The sequence below is a fragment of the Mesoplodon densirostris genome, chromosome 11, assembly GCF_025265405.1.
Source record: "Mesoplodon densirostris isolate mMesDen1 chromosome 11, mMesDen1 primary haplotype, whole genome shotgun sequence".
Lineage (NCBI taxonomy): Eukaryota > Metazoa > Chordata > Mammalia > Artiodactyla > Ziphiidae > Mesoplodon > Mesoplodon densirostris.
The window spans coordinates 26,466,090-26,485,860 of NC_082671.1; the positions used below are offsets into that span (position 1 = coordinate 26,466,090).

Consider the following 19,771-nt stretch of genomic DNA (forward strand, 5'->3'; position numbering starts at 1 on the left):
TCTGACATCCTCTGGAAACTCACGTCACACTCAGGACACTGAGGTCTGTCCGAGCTTCTGTGAAGGATTCAGCAGGCACTGATGGAACTATTAGAGATCCCTGGGTAGGTGGGAGAAGCGGAGGAGTGAAGCGCTCCTGGGTTAGGAAATATTTATTGCCTCTCTGCATCCTGAATGTCTTCATCTGCCAGAGAAAGTCACCAGCTGATGATGGACAATCCCCCATGACCTAAAATATTCTATCTTCACTTTTTCCTTAGATCAATTGTTCTCAAATTTTAGTGCTTAAGAATCATTCAGGGTTTGATAAAATGTAGGATCCCAGGCCTCATAAGATTCAGTAGGTCTGAGGTAGGGCCAAGGAATCATTATTCTTAAAAAGCACCTCGGGTGATTCTGGTGAGGGTGGTCTTCAGCCTATGCTTTAGAAACTCTGCCCTGGTTACTATGTGGGGTCTGCCTGACCAGTTGATCCTTGATATAAGGCTAAAATGTAACAGGATGAGGAAAGGTAAAAGAAGGAGAAAGAAGACTTTCTGGAACAATCGGAGCCAAAGAGAAGGGTCACCGTGGCTGGTTTATTTGCCCGGATGGGTGATACTTCTGGACGCCAGGTGATGTGGGGAGGCTGTAGTGGAGGTGCCTGGAGGGTGACGTTGCAATTGGAAGAGGCAGTTTTCTCTCTCGTAGAAGCTCTGTGGTGAATGTCTGCTTTTGTGCATCCAAGTCTTAGTGCCGGTGTTAGCCACATAGGCATCAACAGAAGTAAAAATCTCCTAATATTCTGCAAGCAAAACTCCAATCCCTTAAGTCTCCCCCAGGAATTTCCAAAAGGCTAAACTTCCTGAGAAGGGGTCCCTGGGACCAATAACATCTTCCTCATTGAGTTCATAAGAGAAGCATTAAGTAGAAATTAGATCTTGTTCATAATATGCAAATTTTGCCATTCAACATTTGTAGTTTCCCAGGGAATTTTCCCTTTGGTTATACAGCAGTGGGGCTGTTTTTCTCGTGTGTTAAGTAACAACATTTGCCTCATCTCACTTTCCTGGCTCGGTCTCAGTGACAGATAGTTAGAAAAAGCAAATTTTCTAAAAGCAATTTTTAGAAAATTCAGCACATTTTCTTTTAGTAATTAAGGACCTGTTAAGTTTGTCAATTGAGAAAACTTTTTGGATTCCTGTGTACAATTTCATGACACATTCATTTAAACTGAAAGCAGATGCTTGCTTTGAAAGAGTATTGACATTTTGGGAGAATCTGGGAAATGCAATAACAGAAATGCAATAACAAATAAATGAATTTGGCAATCCCGTTGGCCGCAGTAAAATTTCCTGTTAACCACAGTGTGACATGTTTTTCTGCGGCTCTACTGTCTTTCCTAGTAGAAGGAAAAGAAGAAAATTGGATCCTACCCTGAGTAGCCTCTTTTATGTTCTAGTTTACTGGGCGATGCAGTGGAAACCTAGTTTACAGGCCCTTGCCCTAGTGTTTCTGCTTGATTCTTTATGGAGGCCACATAGGAGAACTGTCTGGAGGACAGGTTCATGTTAAGTGGTGGTGAAGACTGAAAAGCCATGGCACGGAGTAGGTCCTGAGGAAAGGTTCTTCCTGAGGACCCTCCTCCCTTGCTCCTTTGGCTCTTGAGGTCTTCTTCTGCTTGGTGAGGTCCCTGCCCTGGACCCTGGCAGCAGAATGCCTGCCCCCTGATGGCCTTGCTCCGGCACCACGTGTGCATGGAGGTGGGCTGGGAGGGGTGGCGGGACGAGTCCCAAGCCAGCATCTCTTCAAAGCACACAAAATATTTATGCCAAGCTCTTCCGTGATTTCAAGGAAAGCGTAGAAACCATGTCCCCAGGTTGGGACCTGGAAGAGAAGGCAGCTGAGACTAGCCTGGTTTAGCCAGGATTCACCTACCCCGTAGATAAAGAGTCATTTTGATGATGCAGTGGAATGCATGTCCCTGGCTTTGGCTCAGAGGGTTGCTGTCTATATACCAGCTCTGCCCTCACCAGCTGTATGACTTGGGTTAGATGTTCCACCTCCAAGAGCCTCAGTGGCCGAATCTGTGAAAGGTGCGCATTAATCTCTCCAGGCTCCTGTAATTGTGGGATAAACGCGCAAGGACATCGTGCTTAGCAGAGCATCGTGCGCGTGGGACAATGCAATCCCTGGCAGCTCCCTGGGCTCCTTCCCCTCTCTAGCTGGAGTCTCATCTGGATTTTCTACCTAAAGCCTCACTGATTTCTCAGCAAAGGCAGGATGCTGCTCCAAGGTAGTATTGCCTCTGAAAAGAAAAGGGACTTCCAAATTCCTTTCTGATCTTCCATTTACATTTCAGTAAAGAGATTAGATACTTGGAGTCATGGTTAAAACCATAGATTCCTGAAGCTAGACAGCTTTACAGAATCACCTGGTCCCATCTCTTATTTTGAAGAGAAGGAAACTGAGTCTCAAGGAGGTTGAATATTGCCTGAAGCTGTTCAATAACAGGAATAGAAAATGTGTTACCTCCTTCTGATGTATTATTAATTTTATACTAAGAAGATGAGCTTCAAATTGAAGTGAGGAATTATATCCCTGGGCTACTAGTAATTAATAATAACTAAGGCTTATTTCATCTTTATTGGGGGCTAGGTCCTACGTTAAGTACTTACACGCATTCTCCTATTTAGGACTCGTGGAGGACCTGGTTACTAGTATTATTTTTACTTTATAAGTGAGTGATTGGAGCCATTGCAAGATCCAGTTGTTCTCCCAAGGTCACACACTGCTATGTGGTAGAGCTGAGATCCAAACTCACCAAGCTCCACAATTCCTAGTCGTGAGGACAGCATGGGGAGACAGTCAGTGCGGCCGCGTGATGTAACCAAATGGCTGGCTCTAGAGGTCCCACTTCACAGCTCATGTCACATGACCCCCCTCACTGTCCCCGGATCTGTAACAGGGGAGTGAAGGTGCCTGCCCTCCACAAACCCTCAGTGGGCAGGTTCATGAGCCATGAGGAGGTGCTTTGTAATTTGTCATTCAAGTGTCACTGTCCTTTTCACTTGGAGGAGGAGAGGTGGCAGAAAGGTGGAGAGCAGTCAGCCCTGCAGTGGTGGCACCACAGGAAAGCACCAGGGCGGGCCCTGGACGACGGAGGGAGATGGGCAGGATTAGTAAGGAGTCAGCAAGAAGGGAGGGATCCTTAAAGCCTCCTTCTCCTCCCCAAGGTGCTTCCTGGGACAGACCCCTGCAGGCCACAGGCAAGCGGGAGTCAGAGTGGACCCAGACGACATGCATATTTCTCTTTCTGTCCCTGGTATTTCTCCTCCTGGTCTGCACAGAGCATTTTTAGATTTGAAAGTTTTTTGAGGCTCTCTGACAACTTACATTCTGAACTTAGCCTCTGTGTCAGGGCAAAGCTGATCTCCTACTGGGTTTGTGATAAAAAGTTGATGTGCCTGGTTCTCTAAAGTAAGACAATGTAGGCAAGAAGAAACTGCCAGTGAATACCTGCATTTCTAGTATTCTTTTAATTGATTTGTACCTTCTTTAAGCTATGAGTCAAGAGTTGTTCCAAGTCATTCCCCAGCACAGGAGCTTAAGGGCACTAGATTGCAAATGAGGCCAGGAAAGATTATGAGAGTTAAAGGGGGTGGGAAAATGATTTTCGGGGCAGGAAAGACCACTGAAAACTCCTGTACTTGACAAAGCAGTCTGGTCTGTTTAATTATCCTCTGTCAGAAATATTTATGCAAGGGAAGAAAATGATGACCTTCCAATGCCTTCAAGAGCGTATAAACAAAACAGGGGTCCTTTAAAGCTTGCTCTCCCTGACAGTACTTCCTGTGCAGAACTGTTTTCTGGCCTCAGGAGTGTTTATTGCACCCATCACAGCAAAAGCAAGGATTGAGAAAAGAGACCCTTCCTTCTTCCTTGCAAACCACACTATGGATTTAAAACAACTCACTCATGCTCAAATCATTGGTAAACACAGCATGACTGAGAAGAGTTTTGGTGGGGGAGAGTTACTTACAAAAATACTTTAATAATTAGCAATCTGTTTAGATACAAATAACTCCCAAATCTTGAGGAAGTAGGTAAACATTCTCATCATTCCCTAGATAATTCAGTTTTGTACAGACATGGAATATAAGATGATGAAATGCAAATGAAACAATATTTTGGGTGAACTAGAAGAGCTGTTACTTTAAAACCTCTGTAATATTCTCTCAAATGTAGCTTGCATGTTTCTATTTCTCAAACAGTGACCAGGGGAGTTTGGCTGGGTGTCTGGGTTTATACAGTGTGGGGAGCAGCAGAAAATAAGGGAGAAAGTGGCAGGATTATGGGAAGTCCTGAATGTTCATACGTTTGGACTGTATGTGTGTATGTGATGGAGAATCAATGACATTTAGAGGGAGGGTGGAAGAAGAGTAGATATTGGAAATGGAAAAGAAACAATGTGTTATAATACAAAAATGAAATAAAGAGCTTCAAAAACAGTGGGAGGTCAACAGTATCATATTCTTCACTTCAGAGAAATCATGGGGAGTGAGAGCCCAGAGAACCTTTGGAATTCACAGCTGATGTTTAGAGAGCAGCTCCACCTGAGGCTGAATGAACAGGTTGGGGGAAGGAGAAGCACCAAGTGCTAACCGTTCTTCTCACCAATTTGATCAGAGAAAGGAAGGAGTGAGGAGAACCACTTGAGGGAGTAGCTGAATGGAGACGTTCCCCAGGGGAATGTGGGGCATGAGGAAGTTTGTGGAATGGGAAGAATCTGCAGACCTAAGAGAATGCCCATGATAATGGACAGGGAAGGGTAGAGAAGATGAAATCAAGAACACATGTGGATTTTACACTAATGACTAATGGCTAAAATAAAAGAGACTGATGACACCAGATGTTAGTGAGGATGCTAAGCAAGTGGATCTCTCACCAGTGTTGATGGAGTGAAAAGCAGTACAATTACTTTGGAGAACTATGTGGCAGGTTCTTAAAACATTAAAGATACATCTACCCACAATTCTATTCCTAGGTATTTATCCCAGAATACTAAACATACAAACCTATAAGCAAACCAAGTATCTACCCACAGGAAAATGGATAAACAAATTCCAGCATATCCACACAATGAAATACTACTCGTCAGTTAAAAAAAACATGGAACATGCAACAACGTGGATAAGACTCAAAAAAATCACGCTACTTGAAAATATCCAGATGCCAAAAAAGTATATATGAAATGTTCACCTTTAAATGAAGTTCTATGACGAGCTAAAACTAGTTTGTGGTGAAAAAATTTGAACAATGATTGCCTCAGGGGAGGGAGAAATTTACTGGAAAGAGGCATGAGGGGTCTTTCTGGGGTGAAATGTTCTATATGTTATTTTGGGGGTAATTACAACAGTATATAAAATTGCCAAAACTCATTGTGCCAAACACTAAAGATTGTGCACTTTTGTGTTTAATTATGCCTCAGTTTAAAAAAAAAACATATAACCACAGGTGTGAGCACTAGACTTATTAGGGAGGCAAGACAACCCTTCCTCCCTTGGAAGAACAAAAGAAGAGGGCATCTAGGAATATGTAAGAAATGAGGTAGGAAGAAGGGAAGCTGCAAAGATTAACCTTAAATGACTTGAATATTCTTAGTAAAAGTAAAGGATTATGTCATCTTCTGGGTGTGTGCATAGGCACTGAGGAGGGGAACAAAGGATACTTATACTAGGAAAACAGAAAATATTCGGGAGGTATTATAAGACCATAAGGGATGAATTTCTAATAGCTTTAACTCCTGATCCTGCTTTTCCCCCACAATGCTGTCTTCAGAGTTTTGTAAGGATCCCATCGGACTCAGATGTATGTTTTTACCTCCAACACTTGAGAGACTGGATGACGGTCTAAGACACACATACAGAGACACCGCATCTTGGAGCAGGGGCAGTGCAGTGAAAGATAATGTTAGATTACATATAAAAATAAAATTAGTTATTACAGTGGTCTTCAGTCTCTCAAAGCTTGACACTACCTAACAAATCTTGTCCTTGAGTATTTATTTAATTGGGGGAGGGAGTGATTAGGGAAAAAGGCTTAAAATGGTTCCCGGGGTGGGGAGAGGAGTGATAATAAGAAAAAGTTGAGAACTATTGGTCTGCCTACAAAATGCAGGCAATGGGGCAGGGGGTACCTTGAGTTGGAGGCACAGTTGAGCAAGTAAATGATGGTCAAGGTGTGAGTCTAAGCTGATGTCACATACATTAATGAAATAGATCAGATAAATGAGAGATGGGATTACACATTATAAACATAAAAATCAGAACAGAGGTTCTAACAATGGTAAAGAGCAGGGCCACTAGGAATGAGGGAGTAAGAGGGAAATAACATTTGTCCCAGAAGGGAGGCATGTCAATGTAAAGGTCTTAAAGGGAGAGACAATGTGAGCACAGAGAGAGCTTGAAGGTGGCAGGTTGTTATCCCACGACCCCTTCCAAGGGTCAGAAGGAGTGACCGAGAGGGGAAGGGAAGGGTGGGAAGAGGTTAATAAGTGAAGGGCAAAGAGGAACCTTTCAGAATTCAGGCACTAGGGAATGAAAAGGTGTGCATAATTAAAAAGCCCATGGCATGGCCATGTCGGTGAATGGTCAAGGTGGAGCAGAAGTGGCAGGCCCTGGAGGGAAGGCAGCAGAGGAACTGGGTGATGGATGCAACCGAATTCACTAAAGGTTGCAGAGTCCCTGAGGACGACAGGAGAATGTACAAGGCTGTGACATGGCCCTGATGAGGATGGAGATGGTGGCAATGAGCTGCTGGACTGGGTTTCAAAAGAGCTGGAGGAGACCTGGAGAGAGACAGGTGTGAACTACATAAAGACCCCGAGGAGAAATCGCAAGGGGGTTAAGACTACAGATAAGTAAGACTGGAGGTAACCTGGATGTTAACAGGTCACCATGGGAGTGGGGGTGGGAGGAGGATTTTATTCCAAGAGGAGGATGCACAAGTTGCCCACCCAAAGTTGACATCCTAATGTGTTGAGAAGGACCTCAAAAAGTTTTTCTTTATCCAGTGGGCTGGCATTTTGGATTCTCTGGGGTTTCAGGTAAAAGGTAGATAAGGGGAGAACTGCTATCCTGAGTGTATAAACTTCCCTTTTATGAAAAAAAAGGCAGTGTGGTCAATGCCAAAGCTATAAGGAAATTTATCCCAAACACTGAAATTTATTTCAAAGCTAATGGTTACCCTTTTTTCCACATCCTTTTATTCTTTAGAAATTCAATTTTCTAAAGGAATAGCCTAAAGAAAATAAAATGTATATTGTTATCAAACTCATCTTCTAAATAGCTCAATTTTGGAAATTCTATTTCATTTTCTTCTGACTTTTGAATATAAGATTTATTGTAACACCCATCTAACACCCATATCCTATTATGTGAATAGAAGGTACTTTTGGCAATGGGAGGGACAATACGATTCTTTAAAATGAAAATATTCTGTTTCAGTAGCAAATACCAGACACTGTTTTACCCCAGCAGTCACAGAAGCATTTTCCCATGCCCTGAATTAAAGTATCCTATTATGTTCTCTTGAGCCATCAGGGATTTCTGCTTTCCTCCATAAAAACTGTGTATGCTAATCTTGCCTATTTTCTTTTACATTTTAGGTTCCAAGCAAAGCCAACAATAATTAATATAAATTAAGAATGCTGGCATGGAAAGCTGTTCATTATCAATCTGTCACACTGTAAACGTGCTGTACAGAATCATAACAGATTAGCTTCAAAGTCCAGGGAAATGGTCATGAAAGAGGTCAAATATATTTGGATAAGAGTCAGTGACATGCACTGCTGTGAACAGGTCTAAAGCTGTCTGTCACATAAGTCCAAGAATTCAAATGGTATTGTCCTCAGTGCTCTAAGGTTTCTGGGATGCTCTGACAGAACCACATTGTATTTAGAGTTTCTGGTCTGGACAAAAACTCATTTCTCTCAAAGTCAAGGTCATTAATAAAGGTCTGTGCTGTCCAATATAGCAGCCACTAAACACATGTGGCTATTGAACACTTGAAATATGACTAGTCTCAGGTATGCTGTATGTGTAAAACATACACTGGATTTCAAATATTAATTGTAAAAAAGAATGTACACTATCACATGAATATTTTTACATGTTCAATTTAAAAATTAATTTTCATATTATTTATGTTAAAATGGTAATATTTTGAATATACTGGGGGTAAATAAAATATATTATTAATATTAATTTCACCTTTTTATGTTTTAAAATATGGCTACCTGAAAAATTTAAATTATAGATTCTGGCTCTCACTGTATTTCTGTTGGGCAGGGCTGCTCTGGGCTGTATCTCAGTTTTGAGATGAGCCACAAGGAGGCAGTAGAGTGTGGTGATTAAGGGCAAGGGTACTTGGACAGAAGGTTTGAGGTTCAATTCCCACAAATTCTATTTCCTCACTAAGGGACCTTGGCACCTAACTTACCTTCTCCAAAGTTTAGTTTCTCATTTATAAAAGAGGAAAAGTGATAGTGTCCTTCCACTCAGGGATGATCGAATCTAAACTGCTCATATCTAAGGAGATCACCCGGGTTCTTAGAAGGAGCATGAAGTTCTAGGTTACAAAAAAGAACACAATTGGGCTTCCCTGGTGGCGCAGTGGTTGGGAGTCTGCCTGCCGATGCAGGGGACACGGGTTCGTGCCCCGGTCCGGGAGGATTCCAGATGCCGCGGAGCGGCTGGGCCCGTGAGCCATGGCCGCTGGGCCTGTGCGTCCGGAGCCTGTGCTCTGCAACGGGAGAGGCCACAACAGTGAGAGGCCCGCGTACCGCAAAAAAAAAAAAAAAAAAAAAAAAAAGAACACAATTTAAAAAAGTTAGCTGCCTAATGAGAAATAGATAGGGTATAAAACTTAAATAGTAAAACGGATCAAATAAAAACATATTTAAAATATTCTTATCCTCTTTATGCCTTTGACCCATTGCCAGTTAGAGCAGAACTATATTAAGGAAAGCAGATCCAACGTGGAGTAAACGTGGATTAGTTCTGCTGTTTTCTGGGTCACCTCTCTCTGCTACTAAAGGACATAATGGAAACAAACCTTACTGTTTCCTGATAAAAAAAACAGGAAGTTCCTTCCTCCCAAAAGGAAATCACATGCCATTTAATAGCTAAATATTAAGTAAGTCTTGGATTGGAGCGTTATTTGGGCAGCATGGGTAATGGAAAGTGAATAGGACAGGGCAGGCAATCAATCCTGGGTCAGCAGAGCTTGGGCCAAAGTCACATGAAATCTCCAAACTTTGGTTTCTTCATCTGTAAAATGGGGATGAGGATGAGAATGCCTCTCACGATAGTTTTAAAGATTAAATTAAATAATGGATATAAAACCCACTTGTCTGTAAACTGGAAAATATTACATAAATATTAGCTACTATCCTGATTTTATTCTACTGGATTCTAAGACTCATCTACACAGATGGAGCCACTTTGCTCTCTGTTTAATGTGAAAGACCAGAGGTAAACAAGGGTGACTTTGTACCTGGCACTTAACCTTGGTTCCTATTCTTCCTTATCTAAAAGAGTCATTGGGAGGGCTTTAATTATTTTTTTAAAAAAATCACTCAGAGTCTTATACAAATGTGAAGCGTTGTTGATTTTACTGAAACAGAGAGAAAAATCTTATGTTGAGTATCTAGGAGCCCCACCTACTGTGAAAAGTAGCCATTGTTATGTTCCAAAAAATATTTCCTTGTATTCTTAACTCACATACACTAATTCAAGCTAATAGTCAGAGGCAATATGTGAATTGAAAAAGGAAGGCTGCAGTATGCATCTCTCGTTCTGGTCTGGGCAAGATGAAATTTAAGAGAATCTCTGTCACCATTTCCAAGTAGAGCCACATTCAGCACAGTGTGATAATCACAACTGTAGGATATCATCCCTAACAAGAACTATCATTTTGTATCCAGGCCATCAAAGCTGGTTTCTTTGTTAAAAAAAAAAAAAAAAAAAAAAAAAACTCATCTGTATCATTTTTGAAATCAGTACTATATAATGCTGGTAACCCAAAAGACATGAACAGGATTTATCCACCCATTAAGTTATTTGGACTCTAAGCTGGACACATACAGATGCAACAATGACTTTTAAAAATGAGTCCTTAGGGCTTCCCTGGTGGCGCAGTGGTTGGGGGTCTGCCTGCCGATGCGGGGGACGTGGGTTCGTGCCCCGGTCCGGGGGGATCCCGCGTGCCGCGGAGCGGCTGGGCCCGTGGGCCGTGGCCGTTGGGCCTGCACATCCGGGGCCTGTGCTCCGCGGCAGGAGGGGTCACAGCAGTGAGAGGCCCGCATACCGCAAAAAAAAAAAGTTTAAAAATGAGTCCTTAGAACTTCACATAAATAAATAAGACCTCATAAAAACAGTAGAGTAAAATAAAAGCACCTTATTGACCTGTAAACAGTTATCTACAATAACTAGAACACATTTTCCCCACAGCTTTTGATTTGCTATTATTTTTAAAGAGAACGTACTAGTGCTAAAAGGCTTTTCTGTCACAGTGTGTACCTCTTCATTTACTTGTTTTTCAACACTCTCAATTTGTATAAAATTTTAAGTTATCTAATTTTTTTTTTTTTTTTTGGCCACACGGCATGTGGGATCTTAGATCTCCGAGACCAGGGATCAAACCTGTGCCCCCTGCAGTGGAAGTGCAGAATTCTAACCACTAGACCACCAGGGAATTCCCTAAACTTTCTAATTTAAAAATTTTATTAAGTTCATTTAGTTTTTGCTCACTTATACTTTTATTTTTTTCATTTTAACTGTACTTTCCTTGCATTTCCTTATTTTGGTAGAGTATTCCCTTGATTTTGTGTTCCAGTATATGGATAAAGCCATTCTTAAACAAAACTTCAGACTTGGGTTGGCACCTATCACCTTATGTGATGTTAGACTGTTCTGTAATTACTTTACCCAATGCTTCTGCTCAAATGGGATTAAATAGGAACATGCATTAACACATGTGCGCACTAAGAAAAAGGACTAATATCTCTATGCATATGTAAAGTTCAAGGAGTGGGAGATGCAAGAGGGAGGGGATATGGGGATATATGTATACATATAGCTGATTCACTTTGTTACACAGCAGAAACTAACACAACATTGTAAAGCAATTAAACTCCAATAAAGATGTTTAAAAAAATAAATACAATAAAATTCAAGGAGTAAAAAGGAACATGAAGAAGATGCATCCACTGAGGTACTGTGGCAATTAAGCCAATCCTGTTAGGGAGAGGATAAAAGAACAAAGCAAACCATTAGCCCTAAAGGTACCAAATGTGCTCTGTGAAGTTCAGAGACAAGGAAACCAATTCAGTAAGTGTGTGGATTGTCAGCAACCTAACAAGCACAGATAAATGCATCACTACTCTGATTCTAACCATGTTCACCCTTTTATTCCCATTTCTGATGTTCTCAATCTTTTTTTTTTCTTTTCTTTTTTTTTTAAACATCTTTATTGGGGTATAATTGCTTTACAGTGGTGTGTTAGTTTCTGCTTTATAACAAAGTGAATCAGCTGTACATAGACATATATCGCCGTATCTCCTCGTTCTTGTGTCTCCCTCCCTCCCTCCCTATCCCACCCCTCTAGGTGATCACAAAGCACAGAGCTGATCTCCCTGTGCTATGCAGCTGCTTCCCAATAGCTATCTATTTTACATTTGGTAGTGTATATATGTCCATGCCACTCTCACTTCGTCCCAGCTTACCCTTCTCCCTCCCCGTGTCCTCAAGTTCATTCTCTATTATCTGTGTCTTTATTCCTGTCCTGCTCCTAGGTTCTTCAGAACTTTTTCTTTTCTTTTTTTTTTTTAAAGATTCCATATATATGTGTTAGCATACAGTATTTGTTTTTCTTTTTATGACTTACTTCACTCTGTATGACAGACTCTAGGTCCATCCACCTCACTACAAATAACTCAATTTCATTTCCTTTTATGGCTGAGTAATATTCCATTGTATATATATGTGCCACATCTTCATTATCCATTCATCTGTCGATGGACACTTAGGTTGCTTCTATGTCCTGGCTATTGTAAATAGAGCTGCAATGAACATTGTGGTACATGACTCTTTCTGAATTATGGTTTTCTCAGGGTATATGCCCAGCAGTGGGATTGCTGGGTCCTTTGGTAGTTCTACTTTTAGTGTTTTAAGGAACCTCCATACTGTTCTCCATAGTGGCTGTATTAATTTACATTCCCACCAACAGCGCAAGAGGGTTCCCTTTTCTCCACACCCTCTCCAGCATTTATTGTTTGTAGATTTTTAGATGATGGCCATTCTGACTGGTGTGAGGTGATACCTCATTGTAGTTTTGATTTGTATTTCTCTAATGTCAATCTGTTTTTTAAAGCGTAGAAGTTAAATTCCATATCCACCACCATTTCCACTATGATTATCTCCACTACTACCACTGCCATTGCCATCACCAACTTGCCTAGAGTTTATATTAATAAAAAAACAAGATGCAAAAGTACCCCTTTGTCTTGAGGGAGACTAACTGCACTATCAGTCTTTTCCAGGGCAGTGAGTGAAAAGCAAACACCAGTGATTATGCCTGGGAGGTCTTCCGAGAGCAAGAGTCACCGCTGCTAATTCCAAGGAAGTCTCAGTTTGTTTCTTACCTAGAGCACAAACTGCGCATGAGCTGTGGTTATGCTCACCTTTAGAGCATGCTGCTTTTCCTAGACCAGCACTTTTCCCAAGTATATTCATGAAATTCTTGGGAAATGCCTACCAAAAATGACTGACTTTGAGAAATGCTGCATTCCATACTCCCTTCTTGAATATTCACAGGGCATTTAGCATATTAAAGATTCTTGCAATAAAGGAACTATCTTTGCTTAATTCAGCATTTCGTCAGTTTATTTGACCATGTAGCCATTCCCTCTTCCCAGCCCTCTACAGACAACCTACGAACATCTTCCAGAACTAATACTTCCAGAGAGACACTCTGGGAAATACTCTTTTTGACTGGTAAGGGATAGAATTAATTCAGATGAATATCGCATCCTCCCAAGACTTGAAAACCCTAACTATTCTGCCCTAGGAAGAGGAGACGACACCACAATCAAATGAGTGTTGAAAAGGAAAGGATTTCTTGAAACTACAAGGTCTTCTGATCAAAGGTACACGTTCTACTTACCTAAGGAGATTCCCAAGATTGAAAAGAGCCCGGTTGTGCTGTGGGTTTAGCTGGAGAGCCCTCTGATAGTACCTCTTTGCCTCTGCTGTGTCTCTGGTCAGTGTTCCAAGGTTGTTCAGGGCACTTGCATGGCGCGGATACAACCTGAACAATTAGAAATATTAAGCCATGACTGTTTAAAAACTTCAGAGTTGGTCACAATTTGCTTGTTCTTCACCCCCCACTCCAGGTATGCCACAACAAAAATGAAACACTGAATTCTTCCTTTATTTTAATGGTATGTCTATGTCACATCTTAACAGTCAACCGTTTGTGCACCTGCAGGCAAATAAACATGGCAGGAAAGCACGTAATTGACACATGGTGGCACAAGTGAATTACCCCCAAAGAGTACAAAATTAAACAGTATACAAATCTACCGGGTTAAATAAATTTAGCTTGGAGCCTACAGTTACTTTCAACTTCCTTTGATTGAAAATCCTCATTGTCACCGGTGCTGAGTCTCTGGCCTAGCGGGACTGCTGACTAGCTGCCTGTATAATGCCCACTATTTACACAAGATGTTGGGAGTTCCCTGGATGAGGGATCTTCATGAATATATTTGAATTGGAGCATCAGTAAAACCGCCATTATTGAGAAGGTGATACAAACGTCTCCCCATAAAAATAAACATTCTCCCTCAAATGGCTCTCCATCTTGACTCTCCTATTCCATTTTGTCTCATCTCCCCGCTACTGTTATTTGATACCACCTGCCCTGATAGTGTCTGGGAATGAAAATCCTGACAAACGTATACAAATTTAAAAAGGCACAATGACGTGAAAACAGCGATCCTAATGTTCGAAAGCAAATGTAAAGGAGGACGGCGTACACATCAGCAAAGCAAATTTATGGTGATTAAGAAAGGAAGAGAATCAATTTACTTCCCTAGCTAGAAACTATAAGGAAGGCAAATCAGCCTGCTGCTGCATACACAGCTGAGTTGATTCTGCTGCGCTCAGAGCAGACATATTTAGTCGTTGAACAGGTTCGCTCCATCTCTGTCACCCAGAGGATTTTGAATAAGCCTGTGGAGCTGGCTTTTAATGTAGGAAAGGCAAGATAATGCCCAAGTAATAAAAACAGGATCTGCACTTGTCAAGTCTCTTGACAATCAAATGCCATGCTTGCCCCCTCCCAGCCTGTTCCGTACCTTCTAAGAAGATCAATTTAATTTGGGGTTCCTATTAAAAGGCCAAGGAAGACAAGCTGCATAGCTTTTTTTTTCTTTTTTTTTAATCTTTGCCTAACCCAGAGTTTCCTAAGTTTATTGGACCATGTAATCCTCCCTTCCTTTCTGCCTTATAGCTCGGCTATTAGCATCCCTCAGTATTTTCAGGAAGACAATCTGTGTAACGCTCCTCCTGACTGATAAGGGATAGAATCAATTCAGATGAATGTTACGTCCTCCCAAGGCTTGAAAGCCCTGATTATTCACAATAATTCTGTAGGCTGTTGGGAGAGCTACATTATGAGAGGAAGTTGGGAAAAAACACACACACACAACGTGTTTGCTTCTTTCTGGTCACCTTTAATTAGCAAAGACAACCTGAGGGTACCTGGTACCAGTCCCTTAACACCCACCCTCACAGTTCCTGGGGTACACAAGTCCTTGGTGCTCTCTCATAGATGCCTCTATAGGACATCAGAGCTAAGAGAAGATGCTCTCGTACCTGCCCACTCATTCCATGCCCAGAACAGCCTCCTGGGAAGCTGCGTCTAAGGACTACTTTGGGAATGGTTACAAAGAGCATATCACAGCCAGGACTTTAATTCTTCCAATTAAAAAAATTTTTTGGATGTTGAGCAAAGTTCTCTGACTTCCAAAAGATTTAAGACGGGGGTCCTGTGAACACTGTGAGAACAGTTCTTATTTTTTCTCTGATGACGAACAGCAAGAGAAAGCATCCTGGTGACCTCTGCCTTCCCAGAAGAGGCAATTTCTTAAAACTTGGTCTTTTCCTTATTTCTTTATAGGCTTTGGAGTCCTCAAAATAAATGTCTGAGGTGAAAGCACTAAATATGGGAAAGGACAGCCTAAATTCAATAAGAGCATCTATGACAGGCTCCCTGTCACGCAGCTGCCCTCTCCCGCTGCTTATCAGCCCACCTTTTTGGACTTTATCACCATCCCACTGCCATTTAAAGGAATGGCATGGGGACTTCCCTGGTGGCACAGTGGTTAAGAATTTGCCTGCCAATGGAGGGGACACGGGCTCAACCCCTGGTCCGGGAAAATCCCACATGCCGCGGAGCAACTAAGCCCGTGCGCCACAACTACTGAAGCCAGCGTGCCACAACTACTGAAGACGGCGCACCTAGACCCCGAGCTCTGAAACAAGAGAAGCCACCGCAGTGAGAAGCCCGCGTACCACAATGAAGAGTAGCCCCTGCTCACCGCAACTAGAGAAAGCCCGCGTGCAGCAACGGAGACCCAATGCAGCCAAAAATAAATAAATAAATAAATTTAAAGGAATGCATGTATTGATATAATACTTTCAAAGTTCACTGACTACAAAAACGTTTCTCTCTCTTTTTTTTTTAATCAAACCAGGAACAGAACATAAGTTCACACTGAACTCTCAAAAACAGAAACAAGCAGTGAGAAGGAAGTAAAGAGAAACAAATATAAATACTATGAGGGAAAAAAATGTCTTTAGCATGCCTTGTGCTCCAAGCTTAGGACAGGGCTTTGTGGTCAGGCACAGGCAGCGAAGAGGCTTTGTGTTAACAGAGTCCCAACCTGTCCAGGAAGGGGATTGCTGACATCTATAGTGATTTACTGAATCTATTGCCACTCACAGCCCTCCACCTGGAAAACGTGTGATATTGTTGACTCCTGGTAATAGTAAAGATCTGCTAGCAACAGCCCCTCCCTGTGGGCATCTGATTAGGTTCACCTAATCATGAGCAAGCATTACATTATTTATGAAACAAAGTTGAATTTCTTAAAAAGGATTCTTTAAGCAGGTCAAGAAAAAATTATCACTTTTAATTTTGTTTTTTATATAGATGTAGACATTTTCTTAAAACATATACTCTTCTCTTGTTTACTGAAGACCTATGCAAGGATGAAACTTATTTTTGTGTGTTTACTTTTTAAAATAAACTTGTTTAAATGAGCTTGGGTCTAATTCAACCCTGAGGTCTCCAAGAGGGGAATTCTCTATTAGAAAGATGAATAATTTAAGAGATGTCTATGTTGCTACATCAACTGTCAGGATAACTTAAGTGTGTCTTGACTTTGATGCCTACAGGTATGTTTTACAAAAGTTCTGGTAATGATTATTCCCTTCCCCATGTAAAGAACCTTGACAAAAGCTTCACTGAAAAGGAGGAGAGTGGTAATTTTCAGGCCTGTTTTTTTAAGACCAGTGTGAACAGCCACTGGATTTTCTTTCTCAGTCTTACTCAACATTTATATTGTATATGGGGGCTCTCTTGCTATTTCCTTATTATTATTTTTTAAAATTTCACTGAGTTAAATTTTTAAAATTTATTATAGGGAAAATGTATAATATTGTCAAATAGTTCTGGGGTATATGGAAGTTTATTCTTTCTCTTTAAAAAAGAAATCTAGGTATAGAGATACAATTCTATGAGCTGAAGAGAATATTTTTCAAGTATTGTATGATTTATATTCTCAATTTATATTCTCTATGATTTATATTCCCATTTGAGCATTTAAGGGCTTCTTACTTTTTATCTGGTGGCCTTTCCTTAAGCAGAATTAATAAAGTAGGTAGTTAAGGACATTATTGTTCTCCTCCATTCCCAGGCAACTTATCTCTGAAGAATGAATATCAACAACATGTTAACAGGAAATCATCACTGTGAGGGAACAGTTGCCTAAGTGAAAAACAGAGCAAAAGAAAATGGGTCTAAAAAAACCTAGCATGTATTAGTGATACTTTACATTTTAGAGTGCTTTCCCATATACTATCTAATTTAACCTTCTAATTCTTCAAGAAGAATTATTGTACTATTTTACAGTTGAGGAATGGGAGGATGGGAGAAATTAAAGAAAAAATAAATTACTTTTTTTAAAAAAAGAAATATTTCAGGAGTTGTGTTCTTAAGTGTTAAAAGTCAGATGGTTCCTATAAATCTATTTATTTTCCCAAACAATCCATGAGTCATTCAACCTTCAGCAAATAAATATACTGCTATCAATTAGAGCTTCCATTCAGAATAATTTCCCTTCCTATCCTTGGGCCAGTCCATTCAGCTATGATCTTATAAGAACTACTTCTCAGTGACACTCAGGAAACATGGTTGAGATTCTTCTTCTCTGGGAAAACTTGTCTCCTGACATACAAAATACTCATGGTATCTCTAAAAAGCACAGTATCATGGGAAGCTATTTGGAACTAACAACATTCAGTAAGTGTTTAAGGCACAGATACATGCTCTCCGACCTACTGTTCTTAAGCTTCAATCTCAACTAAAGATCCATAGAGATAAGATGTATATGACTAAAGTTTAGTTTTATATTTTATTCAGTCATTTACTTTAAATTTTGTACAATCTGTTCAAAAGTTAAGAATTCTGTTACTTTTTCACTATTTGAGTACCTTCTAAGGCATTTCATTGTTCAAGCAAGACTGTATGTATTATGTGCTCCACTTTGCAATTTCCTTTCAGAATATACACACCCTGATTTATTTATCTGATTTTCATTCCACACATTAATTTATTGGAGGTTAAGTATGCTAAGGTCAGATGTTTATTTTCTATTTCCTGTTGAGAAAAAAAAGAATCCAAAAGAAAAACAGGACTGGGAAAAAAATTTCAACCATGAGATCTAAATTTCACAGAACTAAAAAATACCCAAAGTAAACTTAAGTCAGCAGCAGCCGCAGCATATTTTCAATCATTCTAGTCCCTGCCATTTCTCAAGTGCCTGATTATAAAATTTGAATCATGTCATTGAAGTGCACCAGAATGACATTGATCATTTACCAGTCTGCTTCTTTAATTGTCTGAAATCGCCATTAATACCCAGCAGTAAGTCTTGCCACTTTCTTTTGGTACCGTACTCCTTCCTATCCATTAGATAGTCTTGGAAAAAAACCTCAAATGCAATTTAGGGAAGTATGACACACTCCAGTGAGGGGCCAACTAAATTATCTGATCTCTCACAATGGATGACCTCTAGTAGTGATCCAGGAGGACTCCGCCCAATTGATTTTTCAAGACAATTTAGAGTAAAACCATGCCTTCAGGAAATGACTCATTTTAAGTGGCTGAATTTTCCTGATTCCTGAGAATTTTCCTCTGGAGGTTGGGAAATGTATTGAATTAAATACTTCCTTGCTCTTTTAAATAGAAAATAGTGAACATATTTTATCTTTTCTCAAGGGCTTGGGGTGACCACGGTGAACTTTGGTTTTTGCGGCAGATGAATGGGAAATGACTTTGGTGGAGTGGAAATATAACTGTGATTGGAGTCAGAAGCCACGGGTGACTTTCTTGCTGTGTGGTTTTGAACTTATGTCTGTGCTTTAGTTGCTCTCTCTATAACAATAAGGTCCATAACATATTAACCCTCTGTGTGAACAAATGGGATGGTGGATATAAGATGTCCACCTTCATACCTGATACACTCCATACATTTGATGTTCTGGAGTTGGCTACAGGACCTCTGGGTGGGTGTACTTGGCTCTCTCCACAGCCCTAATGAACCCATGCCAGCAGGAAGCTGCCAGCTCTCCTTTCATGTGGATTTCTCATCCTCCAAAAAATCATTCTCCTGACTGCTAAGGCCTCTGATTTGCTTCCATCAAACAAAATAACCTCCATTATTTCTTTATCACTAACCCAATGAACACTCAAGTTGTCTTGTATCCATCCGTTTGTCCCACATAGCGGGTGCTCAGATGTGAAGGACATTTGGCCCTCTTCATTTTAAGAATGTAGGAATGTTCCTTGTCAAGCACTCACTCTAACAAAGTCTGTCAATCTTTCATCATCTGAAGCAAATGATCCCCACAGGCACCAGAGCAATTTCCTCCAAGCCTTTCCGATAGGCTCAACACCAAACGGAATTCCAGACACGCACAATTTCAAGAGCTACATCCAAGGTTATAAGGAGATTCAAAGTCTTATACGACAGATCAAGGTGCTCGTAGAATCTTTATTGTAATAACACTTTGCAGCATAAATAGCACTCTGGCTGTTAGACTGACTTAGGAAAAAAAGACAGTGGTGGGCAGGAAGAGTGTGTCCATGTTTGCAGTTAATAAGTGCCAACCAAGGACATCATGAGGGGTGGGGAGGGAAAGGCGTGTGTATCCTGAAGATCCACCTCAGGAATTGGGGGTCACCACTGGCATGTAATGGGAATGGGCAGTAGCTAGGGGTGTTAAACGTGTGTAAGCATATTAGAGGGTGGAAACTGCAGTGGAGAAAAATGAAGCGAAGCAGAGGAACAGGGTATGCTGGGGTTGGCAGGGAGACCAGGGTAGGCCTCGCAGACAAGATGACATCACCTGAAGAGTCCTGAAGGGAGGGAGGGAAGCAGCCA

At 40.9% G+C, this 19,771-nt stretch overlaps 1 protein-coding gene across 4 annotated transcripts in view; it reads right to left on the reverse strand.

Annotated features, from left to right (window-relative positions):
- TMTC1 (transmembrane O-mannosyltransferase targeting cadherins 1) overlaps positions 1-19,771 on the reverse strand; it is a 272,198-nt gene that overhangs the window by 38,541 nt on the left and 213,886 nt on the right. For all 4 annotated transcript variants that reach the window (XM_060113162.1, XM_060113160.1, XM_060113161.1 and 1 more), the window contains one exon: positions 13,207-13,350. In XM_060113162.1, the coding sequence (XP_059969145.1) occupies positions 13,207-13,350 (144 nt within the window). The remainder of the gene's footprint in view (positions 1-13,206; positions 13,351-19,771) is intronic.